A 14,321-nucleotide genomic window follows, 5' to 3' on the forward strand; every position below is an offset into this window, starting at 1 on the left:
TTTTGTACTTTTACTCAAGAAAAGTAAAAGTACAGATTTATGTAATTAGGTATTAAATCAATTTTAATATGCAATATAAAAGGAATACACAGTATGATTCTATGCTTTAGAATGTAGTGAAAATTTTTTAGTAAAGTCAATTTTTTCCCAAGACAACACTCTGATAAAGCACAGATGCTTGGAAAATGAAACTATAAAACTCAAGTAGTGTCCACCTCTGCCAAGCAGTGACTAAGTTTGTGGTAAAGGGTTTGCATCTGTTTCCCACAGATGCCTCTGCATTTCGGTAGGTTAATTTGCTGTATTTTGTCCAGCATCATATCTTTTAAAAAAAAAAAAATAACAAATGCATGCATGACCAACGACCAAGTTGCATGTTTTTATGTCAGTCTAGTTCTGTTTTATTAATTCCTAGTCCTATCACTTATTTACTGGTTGAGAAACACTGCACTAGGCTATAGGTCCCTGGACTTTACTTTAAGAAGTAGCTCACCTACTTTTAAGTTTGTTCTAAGGTTGCTACATATAATTTGTATATACTCTGTTCTGTGTGTTCTGAACAAATATTAAAGCGAGTTAATACAAACATACAAATTTGTACTTATTCCCTCACCCAATGAGAATCGTTAAGAGAATCTATAAGGAATCGGATCGATAAGCAACATCGATAATGGAATCGGAATGTTTAAATTCTTATAAATTCCCATCCCTAGCCATCAGTCCTTTCATTATCTTCAAAACACATTTTTAGATAATGTGGATGAAGCGTGCATATCTTTCATATGGGGATGATCGGCTCTTTATACAGGTTGTCAAAGTATTGTATGCAATGCTTGAAATGGCTCTAAAAAGGAAAAACGCTGGCAACAACATGAACAGGTCCCAGCGCATGCATCACAGTCTGGTAGGGGTGTCACGATTAACCGTGCAAATGCGCGTTTCTCAATGAATACATTTGAATTAATTACGGTGAAATCCTGGAACATCCGAACGGCAGGGGGCAATCTCATGCAGAAACTCCCTTTGTGCAACAGAAGAAGTAGCATTACAAACGCTCGCTGCGTCCCAAACCGCTTACTTTCATACTATATAGTAGGCGAAGTAGTGCTTTTTACATACTATATAGTATGGAAGTAGCGGTTTGGGACGCAGCGGCTATTCCAGAAATGTCTATCCTGGAACATCCGAACGCCAGGGGGCACTGTCATGCAGAAACTCCCTTTGTGCAACAGAAGTAGTAGCATTACAAACACTCGCTGCGTCCCAAACCGCTTACTTCCATACTATATAGTAGGCGAAGTAGTGCTTTTTACATACTATATAGTATGGAAGTAGCGGTTTGGGACGCAGCGGCTATTCCAGAAATGTCTATCCTGGAACATCCGAACGCCAGGGGGCACTGTCATGCAGAAACTCCCTTTGTGCAACAGAAGTAGTAGCATTACAAACGCTCGCTGCGTCCCAAACCGCTTACTTCCATACTATATAGTAGGCGAAGTAGTGCTTTTTACATACTATATAGTATGGAAGTAGCGGTTTGGGACACAGCGGCTATTCCAGAAATGTCTATAGGAATATTTATTTCGCTGTTCTTCAAATTGTTTCAGGTATTTTCATGATAATAACGAATATTTTGAATGATTGTGTTTGACAAGTGTTGCTTTTTTAAATGCACGTTATAAACGACTCAGACTCATAATGATTTTAGATTGATAAGGACTTCATACAGACCAAATGCCGTAGTATACGCACAAGCTTTGCATAAAACAAAGAATTGCAGCCTTGCGATTCAAAACCGAATTCAGACAGGCATTTTTAATGGGACACCCGATTTAATTGTTACATCCCTACAGTCTGGTAATGGACACACACTGATACTTCAATAGCATATTATGGGACAGTCACAAACATCCCAGTTTTTATCAAAAATATAAAAAAATGTGTTTTCAAGATCAAAGGACTTAGGGGTTTTGAACGACGCAGATCTAAGCAATCTAAAGCTCAAATCACTGTTACACCGATTTCACACCACAAGTGTGAGCAGCGTGTAAGTGGCGCATGTTTTTTAGGCGCCCATGTTATAGTTAAAGTATGAACACCGAACGCGTGAGCAGCGTGTGTTTGCGTGGCAGGAGCGTCGCTGAATTCTTACCATTTTGGAATCCATTCAGCGGATCTCCGGGTCTGGCGCTAGCACTTTTAGCATAGCTTAGCACAATCCATTGAATATGATTAGACCATTAGCATCGTGCTAAAAAACATCAAAGAGTTTCGATATTTTTCCTATTTAAAACTTGACTCTACTGTAGTTATATGGTGTACTAAGACCGAAGGAAAACTAAAAGCTGCTATTTTCTAGGCTGATATGGCAAGGAACTATACTCTCAAAGTGCCGTAATAATCAAGGACTTTGCTGCTGTAACATGGCTGCAGCAGGTGTAGTGATATTACGCTGTGCCCAAAAATAGTCCCCTTGTTTCCTTTCAATAGCAGGGGACTATTTTCGTTATGCTAAAAGTGCTAGCACCAGACCCGGAGATCAGCTGAATGGATTCCAAAACGGTAAGAATCAAACGTTTAACTCTAGGGGAGCTGGAAAATTAGCATATTTTCAAAAAAGTGGAATGTTGTGATGTTAACAGATGTTAAAAGTGTTCTTAAAGTCTCCTGTTTGTCATCATTATCAGACCTGAAGTATCCTCTTTGGAGGATTAGATAATGTAAAGATCAATTCACAACAGCAGATAGACAATAAACAATTAAAATTGATCCATGATTTTATTACATCACAAAACATCATATGATCTTACTTCAGTATCTGCAGTTTACAGTCAGGATTCTTCAGTACGTCAGTGAGCAGCTTCACTCCTGAATCTTTCAGTTTATTATTACCTAGATTCAGTTCTCTCAGGTGTGATGGGTTTGATCTCAGAGCTGAAGACAGAGCAACACAACCTTCATCTGTGATATTCCAAGAAATTAACCTGTAGAGAAATAATTTTTTTTTAAAAATATAACCAATCAGTGATTCTTGGGAATTTGGATAAAACGTTAGTTAAATTACAAAATCTGAAGGTATATCATTATAGACCAAGGTCTTTGCCGTCCAGCAATTTACCGGTGCAACTAGGGATGCACTGATACCATTTTTTCCATCTCCGATCCGATTCCGATACCCGAATTCTGAGTTTCGGCCGATACCTGCCGATCCGATACTGTATTTTTCTTGAACAGTTTAAATTCACACACACACACACACACACACACACACACACACACACACACACACACACACACACACACACACACACGTTAAATGTGTATAGTGCTTTCTGTTAAATCGTCACAGTAAAAAAGCTTTAGTGTGCAGATGGTTATTTTGGGAACTATGCACTTAACCTGACCTTTTATGCACATTCTGGGTGCAGAATTAATGCGCCTAACCCCCGATTTCCACCGACTGCGGAACGGCTGCGGAGTAAATCGGTTTCCTTTTAAGTCAATGTTTGTATTTCCACTGACTGCGCTCCGAATCCATCACAGCTCCGGCCATCCGCAGCCCTCTGGCACAAATACGCAGAGCTTCTATTTTTGACGGATGCCGGACAGCTCCGCAGGGCGGAGCCATGATCATACCTTTATCACGTGATCATACCTGAATTCGCGAGAACTCGTGTTTTTTTATTAAATCTTTGCAATACAAACATTACAAACACACACAAATAAAGTCATTAATACAGAAATAACAAATAATAGACAAGAACAGAGCCAGGGGGAGTTTCAAATAAATACATTAAAGACAGAGCATAAATAAATATTTTAGCAGCCCTTCTTATTTTTTGAATTTTGGATGGATTTGATGTACTGCTCTGTCTACGTGAGATCTCGTGTTGTGATCTGGGCTGGTTTGTAAAAACGTCATAATTCAACAGCATAATGGGCAGAGACAGAACTAGATATCGCGCAATCATCACGTGAATTTGCGAGACCTCAGAGGTCCTCGTCACTTCAGCATGCAGCCGCTCTGCAACAAATACGGAACTAGTGGGTATTGGCGGACGGCTGAGTGCAGAGCCGTAACACAGCGGAGCTGATCTGCAGCCGCTCCACAGTCGGTGGAAATCCGAGGTAAATCATATTGAGTGCGCAATCCTGTGCTTTCTGGGTATAGCATTGATGCTCCAGAAGCATCTTCACATGGAAATCCTCGCTCCGCAATGGAAAGTTAATTTCATAACTGTTAAAACACAAAGAGATTAGATGCATCGTGTGCTCAGCACACAGTAAATTGCATCCATCCAACGGCTTACTGAGACTTTTTAAAATCAGATCTTTAATAAAGCTTACAGTTATATGTAGTGTGTGTGTGTGTGTGTGTGTGCGTGTGTTAAATGACTTGTGTCTTCCATCCACTTCATCAGTGGATTAACTCAGTTTGCAAGTATCTTACAGTGTTTCTGTGAACTTAAATATCTTTAAATGTGCGTATGTTCCTTCACTTGAAGCTATTGAGTGTAAGATGACTTTGATTATAATGCATAAAAACGTTTATGGTGCTTTTATAATACTTTGACGTTTTAATCGCTTGTCAGTAACAACCATGGGTAACGCGCAGTATCGGAATTGGATCGGTCCTGTTAGTCCGATATCCGATCCAGCAAAAAAGGCCGGATCGACCCCGATACCGATCCAGAATATCGGATCGGTGCATTCCTAGGTGCAACCTCCCCTGTTTGTATTTTTTTCATAAAATAAGTGTTTTTCCAGTTATTACTCATACAACGTTTAATTTAAGCCTTATTAGAAAAAGTTATGCTTTTTTATTTAGTAAACATATTTTTGTATTAAGAGAGACTATTACTTTAATAACTCAACAGCACTAAAGAAACATATTGTAAGCATATTCATTTAAAACAAATAAAACTCCGTCTGACGGTGGTGACACTAATCTGACGGTGGTGACATTGGCCTCATTACAACATACAATTCCAAAATGTATACCACTCAAGTCAATGGCTTCTTGCTTAAACTTTATGTAAATATTTGGTCCAAAAAAATAACAATCCTGAGCACTGTGATGAACAAATATCAAATCATAACATCCTAAAATACATAAAACCTGACAGAAAAGACAGAAAACCTGACGGCGGTGACAAAAACCTAATATAGAAAAAAAAATAGATGAGTTGTTCACATTAGCCATCTTGTTTCCCCTCTGTTGCTAGCTACTTCAGACCTCTTAAAAATGATACATTTATTTCATAATCTAATCTAATATTTTTTATACAAAGATGACGGTGTTGAAATTTTATGGATATCACAGTAGCAATTTCCAAAAATGTGAACAAGTTTAAGAGAAAATAGCAAACATACAGGAGCTTGAGTGATCTTGAGGCATGCAGTAGAGCTTAAGATTTGAAAATGGGGTCCTCAGGAATGCAGTTTCAATTCAATTATTACTTTTGGCTTTTTTAATCAAGTTGAAATGATTATCTCTTAACCGAGGATAGTTGATCGTGTAGGCAATGGGCCAGCATAAATCATTAAATCAATAAAAAATAATATAGCTGCAAGCAGCGATGGCGGGCCCTCGCACGTTTTTTACCGCTACACGGTGCCTCCAAGAAAACGATGCACGGTGGGCATGTGCATCAAGTGGGTAAATATCAGAGGACTATTTCATGTTGCTACTGACCCATTTAGGTACTGTAGGTAAAAGAAACCCCACATTTTAGACAAACGGGGGCGCTAGTGAGCCACTAAATAGACACACCTTTATCTGACATTTTTGTCAACACTTAACAGCCAACAACTCTGATGTGTGTGCCAAATTTAAAGTTAATCTAAGCACGCCAAGAGCCTTAAATATGCCTGAAATAAAAGTAAAATTTGACGCGTTGCCATGGGAACAGCGTTCGAGATATCAAAAATCAGCCCATAGAACCGTACGTAGGAAAGTTATGAAATTTTGCACACTCAAAGAGGACGTTCCAAATAGTCAACACACCAAATTTGGAGTGTCTATGTCAAACCCAATAGCGCCACCAACAGTCAAAATTTTCACTTACATTTTTGGTTATAACTGCTGACCTGTACGTCATAGAAACACAATTCTTGTTTCTTCTGATTCCTTGGCTCATGCCGATTCGATTGCGCCATATGACGTCATTTCCGTTATGCTTATTATTGCGATATTTTGAATTGTTTGTAAAACCTACTTTTTCGAACTCGTCCTAAAGCTTTAGTCCAGTTTGCGTAAAGAATGGGTGTGTAGCATCTAGAGACACTCATGGCAAAAAGTTATGGAATTCGTGTTGATTCGCCAATCCGTTTCCGTAAACCGCGTCAACAAATTTTATGTAGAACGAGAAAAAACAGATTTGAGGCTGTATCTTCACCAAAGTTAAATGTATTCACATGACATTTGGTAGTTTTGATGGCAGTCATGACCTGAGGGTTCGTGCCCAGTTTCGTCACAGCACCACCTAGTGTTCACGAGATTTGAAAAATGGCTATTTTTGCTTATAACTAGTGTAGGTTGTCTACAAATCGGAAGGTTGGTGGTTCAAACCTCAGCTCCACCTAACCAAGTGTTTAGGTATCTTTGAGTGAGAAATCTACACCCCAACTGCTCCCGATGAGCTGCATGGCTGACACTGTATGAATAGGTGAATGTTTCACAACTTGTAAATGTCATGAACTGAGGGTGCATGGAATGTTTTGTTACAGCACCACCTATTTCATCAGCGACATTTTTTGAAAGCCCCTGTAAACTTTTTAGTGCCCCCTAGTGGTTAAGAGTTTTGAGGTTTTATCTCCAGATCGCTTTATTGTGTGTACACCATATTTGGTGGGTGTCATCACAATCATGACCTGAGGCACCATCTATTGTTTTGATGCAGTGCCCTCTACTGGTCAAGTCATTTGAGGCTATATCTCAAAATTGCTTATTCATATGTATATCAAATTTGGTGGGTGTCATCACAATCATGACCAGAGGCATAATCTATTGTTTTGATGCAGTGCCCTCTACTGGTCAAGTCATTTGAGGCTATATCTCAACATTGCTTAATCATATGTATATTATATTTGGTGGGTGTCATCACAATCATGACCAGAGGCACCATCTATTGTTTCGGTGCAACACCACCTAGTGGTCTCAACATTTAAAAAATAGCTATTTTTGCCTTAATCTACTGAAAACTTATATCTAAAATCATGACAGTCATTACTGACACTTCATTCTGTGCCCTTTTTGGCTTTACCCCGGCATCGCTGCTTTGCAGCTATATTTATAACATTGATTCTTTTTCTTCATGAAAATGTTATTAATTTCCAACATAATTAGCACTTTTCTTAGTGGGGCATGTTTTTGCCGAAGTTTCAGGAATCATTGCAATAATAAAGGTTTAAGAGTAAAATAACTGTTAACACTTACTGAACTGATCTGGATTCACAAATCACAGGCAGCAGCTCCTTAAGAACTTTCAGTGATTCAGCATTGATTCCTTTAACAAACGGATTCATATTAAACTTATTTAGCTCATGTCCTGATGTCAGCATCACCGAAACTATAGCTGACCACTGATATGAAGACAGTGTGGTTTTATTTTTTGTTGTAGATGTCAGATATTGTTGGATTTCCTTCACTAGTAAAACATCACCCAGTTCATTCAGACACTGAAGCAGATTGATGGATTTCTCTGGTGAAGGATTCTTCCTGATCTTCTCTTTTATGTATTTCATTGTTTTCTCATTGATCTGAAAGTTGTAGCATGTCAGTAACCTCAGACCTGGTATGAGATTCTGATGCGACTTCAGTGACAACCCCAGAAAAAAACGAAGAAAAAGATCCAGATGTCCATTTCTACTCTTCACAGTCTCATCTATAGCTCTCTGATACAGATCAATTATTGAAGGCTTACAACTTTGATTCATTTTAAATGCAGTCAACACACTTATGTTGTTGTTCATAAAAGAGAGGTGCACATGTAGAGCTGCTAGATGTTCCTGAATGCTTGGATGAAAAAAGCTGTAAACTTTCCTCTGACACAAACCAAACTCCTCTCTGAAGATCTGAGTACACAATCCTGAGTACACCGATGCTTCTGATACATCAATGCCACACTCTCTCAGGTCTTCATCATAGAAGATCAGATTGCCTTTCATAATCTGCTCAAAAGCCAGTTTACAAATTTTGAAGATCATGTCTTTATTCTTCTCGTAGTCCTTCTGAATGATCAGGAAGTGTGTGTACATTTCAGTGAGAGTCATGGGGATCTCTCTTCTTTTTGCTTCCCTCAATATTCTCGCTAGAACAGTGCCTGAAATCCAGCAGAACACTGGGATGTGACACATGATGTAGAGACTCCTGGATGACTTCAGGTGTGAGATGATTTGATCAGACAGACTCTCATCACTGATTCTCTTCCTGAAGTATTCCTCTTTCTGTGGATCACTGAAGCCTCGTACCTCTGTGACTCGATCAACACACTCAGAGGGGATGAGATCAGCTGCTGCTGGTCTGGAGGTGATCCAGATGAGAGCAGAGGGAAACAGATTCCCCTTGATGAGGTTTGTCAGCATCACGTCCACTGAGGTTGATTCACTTACTTCATTGAACTTTACCCTGCTGTGGAAATACAGAGGCAGACGACACTCATCCAAACCATCAAAGATGAACAACACTTTATATTTATCACTGAAGATTTCCATTTCTTTTGTCTCTGGGAAGAAAAGATGAAGAAGATCTAAAAGACTGAGTGTTTTGTCCTTCAACAAATTGATTTCTCTGAAAGGAAGTGGAAATATGAGGTGGACGTCCTGATTCTCTTTCTCTTCAGCCCAGTCCAGAATGAACTTCTGTACAGAGACTGTTTTTCCAATGCCAGCGACTCCCTTTGTCAGCACACTTCTGATGTGTTTGTGTTGTTCAGGTAAAGGTTTAAAGATGTCATTACATTTGATTGGTGTCTCCTCTGCCTCTCCACTTTTAATCTCTGTGATGTTGAGCTCTGTGTAGATCTCGTTCAGTAGTGTTGAGTTTCTCTGCTTTGATGTTCCTGGATACAAACAATGAAACTTCTCTCTCAGATTTGATTTAAATGTGTTCAGGACTTCATTATGTTTAGAGTCATGGCTGTAAAATGAAAAAAGTAGTTAGAGAAGTACATGTATTGCGCAAATTAGATTTTTATTATCAGTTAAAGCAACACCAAAGAGTTTTTGCTCTTTGCTCCCCCAACAGGTTAGAAGCGTAATTGTCCATTACCACTGTCATAAATACTGAGGCATAGCTGGCTCTGATTGGATTGTAGGTCTGCGTAAAGCAAGTTTTTGTAGTTTTCACTCGAACTACAGGACCGCTACCCGACGGTTGGAAACTTCTTTAGTGCGCTTTTGGCCGATAGAGGGCTGCAAAGCGAATGAAAGTGCTGTTCACTCTGTCTCGAGGGGATGAACGACTGAAACTGTTTTGGAAGCGTTATTTTAAGGTAAAAAAAACCTCTTTGGTGTTGCTTTAAAATCACAACTTTTTTTAGTGACGTAACATCTAAAACAAACAATCAAATGTCAAATTATCTATAGTTTACCTGAATTCAGGACACACATATTGTGGTTGATTCACAGACTGATCAATCTTCATCTTTTTACAGACGGGTTCGGTTACGTCTGGTCTGGACATCAAGAAGAGAATCAATAATTATTCATTACATGTTTTAATTGATGTGCCTCTTTGTGTGAATAACACTGTGTTAAAGGGACATTCCACTTTTTTTGAAAATATGCTAATTTTCCAGCTCCCCTAGAGTTAAACATTTGAATCTTACTGTTTTGGAATCTATTCAGCTGATCTCTGCGTCTGGGACTTTTAGCATAGCTTAGCACAAGCCATTGAATCTGATAGACAATTAACATCGCGCTAAAACAAAACCAAAGAGTTTTGATATTTTGTCTATTTGAAACTTGACTCTTCTGTAGTTACATTGTGTACTTAGACCAACAGAAAATTAAATGTTGTGATTTTCTAGGCTGATATGACTAGGAACTATACTATCATTCTGGCGTAATAATCAAGGACTTTGCTGATGTAACATGACTGTAACATGACTGTAACATGACTGATGTAACATCTGTTAACATCACAACATTCCACTTTTTTTGAAAATATGCTCATTTTCCAGCTCCCCTAGAGTTAAACGTTTGATTCTTACCGTTTTGGAATCCATTCAGCTGATCTCCGGGTCTGGTGCTAGCACTTTTAGCATAACGAAAATAGTCCCCTGCTATTGAAAGGAAACAAGGGGACTATTTTTGGGCACAGCGTAATATTACTACGCATGCTGCAGTCATGTTACATCAGCAAAGTCCTTGATTATTACGCCAGAATGATAGTATAGTTCCTAGTCATATCGGCCTAGAAAATCACAACTCTTCATTTTCTGTCGGTCTTAGTATGCAGTGTAACTAAAGAAGAGTCCAGTTTTAAACAAGTTTTCTTTGGTTATTTTTTAGCGCGATGCTAATGGTCTAATCAGATTCAATGGATTGTGCTAAGCTATGCTAAAAGTGATAGCACCAGACCCGGGGAGATCAGCTGAATGGATCCCAAAACGGTAAGATTAAAATGTTTAACTCTGGTGGGGAGATGGAAAATAAGCATGTTTCCAAAAAAAGTGGAATATCCCTTTAAATGTAACTGTAATTTTTTTGTCAGGTCACCTCTTAAATGTTGTTGGTGGATCCATTGGCCTCTCATTCTTCATAGACATGAAACTGAACTCTTCATCTAATCTCTTCTGATAAACTGAAATATAACACACATATGAGTAATCATGTGTACTATATTCAACAAACAACATTAATGTATTATTGAAAACAACATATAATCTTACATATCATCCTTTACAGTCTGTTGTTAAGACATACATTTATTTAATTGCTTTCAAACAAATGTGTAAATCAACAAACCTTTATAGTTGTGTCTCTCTGTGTGATTTCCTTACATGCATTAAACTTCACATATGACGAAGATGCAGCATTTTGTACTCGTGTTCCGTTAAAACAACCGTTAAACTGTTTTACTCGAGATGTCTTTAAATGAGCTTTCAATGATAAATATAACCGATGTCGATCGCGTATGCCGATTCATATCTAAACGTTATTTTCTTCTTACTGACATTCAGACATTAAAACAGAATCAAACGGTAAAAAATAAGTAGTTATGTAAAATCCGTCTTTGCGTTTGTTTTGGAGTGTCGTCATGTTGTTCTTTGTGGGTTTACTGGCGGGTTGCAAACCAACTGTAAATGTGCATACCGCCATAGATATGTATAAAGGCTAGATGTCTCGTCCGCGCTGCTGGCCGGTTGAGTGGAACGTCCGCATTTTGGCGGCCATCTTACCACGGGGTGCTCGCTCACTCGTAGCATTGAGTTTTAATGATGCAGGTACTTTTAAATGACCATAACTTGTTTAATTTTTTACCGATTTTCAAACGGTTTGGTTTGTTATAAACGTCAAAGATGTACCTATGACACTGCATACCTATACTAAAAATAAATAAAAATTCATGAAACATGTTAAAGCATCCAGAATTATAGCCACGTTAATAACGTGTGTAAAAAACCAAACCGTTTGAAAATCGGTAGAAAATTGAGCAAGTTATGGTCATTTAAAAGTACCTGCACCATTAAACTCAATGCTACAAGTGAGCGAGCGCCCCGTGGTAAGATGGCCGCCTGGTGATGCCGTTAGGGACTCGGCCGTAAGACATCTAGCCTTTATACATATCTATGCATACCGCCACCTACTGTACTGGAGTGTGACGTAATCTGCCTGATACTGGTTAAATTCTATTGATTAACGCGGTGTTTTTAAGAACCTCATTATTGCTATTATTAACATATCCGTTGTTGTCCCTTCATTTAAAATATTACCCATTGTGAATTCTTTAATGCACATGTCTTTTATTTCTTTATATGATATTGTTTTCTGCTGATCTCACACATTAAGACACTGTCTCCATTTTCTGACACACATCACAAAGACCTGTTTTGTGTTTACCTATGATGTAATTAGTTGCATTGTCCCATTCTTAATCTCATAAATATTGTATATTCCTACGATTGATATTATTTTGCTTTAATTTACTTAAATAAAAATGTCTTCCTTTCATGCATGAGCATAGTAGGTAGGAAAAATAATTTGGAAGTATTTTGAGAAATGATGGAAAGCACACAGTTGACAAAATGTCCAAATCCATTAGTCGCGACTAACGTTTGCAGAATTAAAGTTTCTGTTTACATAATATATGTGTGTATGTGTACTGTGTATAATAATTATGTATATATAAATACACACACATACATGTATAATTTTAAAGCAACACTATGTCGGTTTTTTTACCTTTAAATAATGTCTCTAAAATTATTTCAGTGATAGAACAACTTTTAACTGGACAAATTGTACTGTTGCTGCAACCTGAGCAGCCTCCTATCTGCCACAAGCACACTCTGAAAGTGGCGGTGGAGGGTAGAGCACACAGCCCCGCCCCTCCCCCTGATGCTAGTAGTTACGTCAGCTATATATTTCTTTGCTCGCAGCTGATTGGTCAAACTGCAGTCTCAGATCTCGAATCCAGAACATAACCTGCCCTGGGGCAGGTTAGCCGTGCAGCTTAAGATACCATGGCGACGAACACCGATTAAAGCCGCGCTACTTTCATGGTACCTAAAACTCAGGGTTGGCGCAAACTAATCTTAAACTTACCTGGCTATCCACTTAAACCGGCTTCATGGTATAGGCCCCAGTTGTGTAATTGCAGTACCAGTTTTAGCCACAAGGTTTGTGATTGCAGTACCAGTTTTGGCCACATTCCTACATACTGTTCCTTTAACTCTTTCACCGCCAGCGTTTTAAAAAAAAAGTTGCCAGCCAGCGCCAGCGTTTTTCATGATTTTCACCAAAGTTTAATGCCTTCCAGAAAATGTTCTTCTTTAAATATATAAACATACAATAATATACCAAATGAAAGAACAGACCCTCTGCTTTCAAAAAAAAAAAAAAAAAAACCGTTTCATCCTACCTTTATGGGTTCTTTTGTAATCAGCTGTTGAATATGGGTAGGTTTCTGCAAAAACACCACATTTTGAGCAAAAAGCAGAGATAATTCAATTTTTGTGACGGACTTTTCATAGAGATCCCATTCAGAGCGATCTTTAAAACAGACACGGACATGCAGCCGCTTGCCATAGGGCAATACTTCCGGTTTTAAAAAGTTGCGGAAGGGATAATAGCGGTATTGCGGAAAGATGGAAAATCTCGTCATTGGCGGGGAAGCGTTTTCTCTTAATTGACGAGATATCTCGTCAATGGCGGGGAAAGAGTTAAATATAATGTTAAGGGTACCCTTAATAAAAAAAATGGGTACCAAGAAAAACCCTTACGTGTTCACTCAGGCAACCATAAGGCCGTCAATAAGTACTTACCCTTAAATGCTAAAGTATTACCTTAAGTTCTGCTATGTGTTTCTACAAAGTCCCATTTTCCCTTAAAACTCAAGGGACTTAAACAGGTTCTTTAACTTCACACGTTATGTTTGATTCCTTATAGCCAATCACAATTACATACGACTTAGTTAGGATTAAATAATTTGTCTATCCATGTAACCAGAGGAAATGGTTGAAGAAACTGCCCCATGCTAACATCCCCTTATTGAAAAATACCCCAGCCAATTACATATATACAATTTAATACAGAACTCCAACTATAACCAGAGTTACAAGAAGGCGCCGTCCGACCTGATATAGTAAATCATATGACCATAAAATAATCTAATTATAGTAGAGATAATGATCAGAGGTCCTGACTTATCACCTGATAGCCCACTTAGTTAGCGGTATAGACGATTAGCATGAATTTATACAACGGCCGTGGGTTTATGGTGCCAAGGATATATCGTAATACTTTATAACAACTTAGAAGAGTCAATAATGCAGAGCAAAGTTGAATGAAAACAAATGTAACAATTTATTAACCAGGTAGGAAAAAGAATTCAGAAGCCAATTTACAAAAAAATAAAATACGAAACAAAGGAAAAACCATTGCATACATGGTAAGCAAAATAAAAAAAATACATTATGCTGTGCCAAGACACATTATCACGGGGTTCATTTCTGAATAGAGAAAATCCCCCTGAACAATTTACAAACTTTTCCTTAAGTATCCAGAGAGAACAAAGCATATATGAATGTGGTACTGATTGGTTGCTGTAAACACAGGGCTGTCCTTAATTTGCATACAGTAGGTGATTGGTTTAT

The 14,321-nt window shown here is 38.3% G+C and overlaps 1 protein-coding gene across 2 annotated transcripts in view; it reads right to left on the reverse strand.

The window, feature by feature from the left end:
* Positions 1-14,321, reverse strand: part of LOC135771807 (protein NLRC3-like) — a 41,632-nt gene that overhangs the window by 9,090 nt on the left and 18,221 nt on the right. Inside the window, exons 1-5 of one of the 2 annotated variants that reach the window (XM_065282170.1) lie at positions 10,972-11,369; positions 10,723-10,807; positions 9,594-9,677; positions 7,439-9,139; positions 2,811-2,984 (exon numbers count right to left, since the gene is read on the reverse strand). In XM_065282170.1, the coding sequence (XP_065138242.1) occupies positions 2,811-2,984; positions 7,439-9,139; positions 9,594-9,677; positions 10,723-10,772 (2,009 nt within the window). In that variant the 5' untranslated portion in view covers positions 10,773-10,807; positions 10,972-11,369. Of the gene's footprint in view, positions 1-2,810; positions 2,985-7,438; positions 9,140-9,593; positions 9,678-10,722; positions 10,808-10,971; positions 11,370-14,321 lie in introns of those variants that run through there. The other variant, XM_073815537.1, reaches the window with a different exon arrangement.

The sequence above is a fragment of the Paramisgurnus dabryanus genome, chromosome 8 (genome assembly GCF_030506205.2).
Source record: "Paramisgurnus dabryanus chromosome 8, PD_genome_1.1, whole genome shotgun sequence".
Lineage (NCBI taxonomy): Eukaryota > Metazoa > Chordata > Actinopteri > Cypriniformes > Cobitidae > Paramisgurnus > Paramisgurnus dabryanus.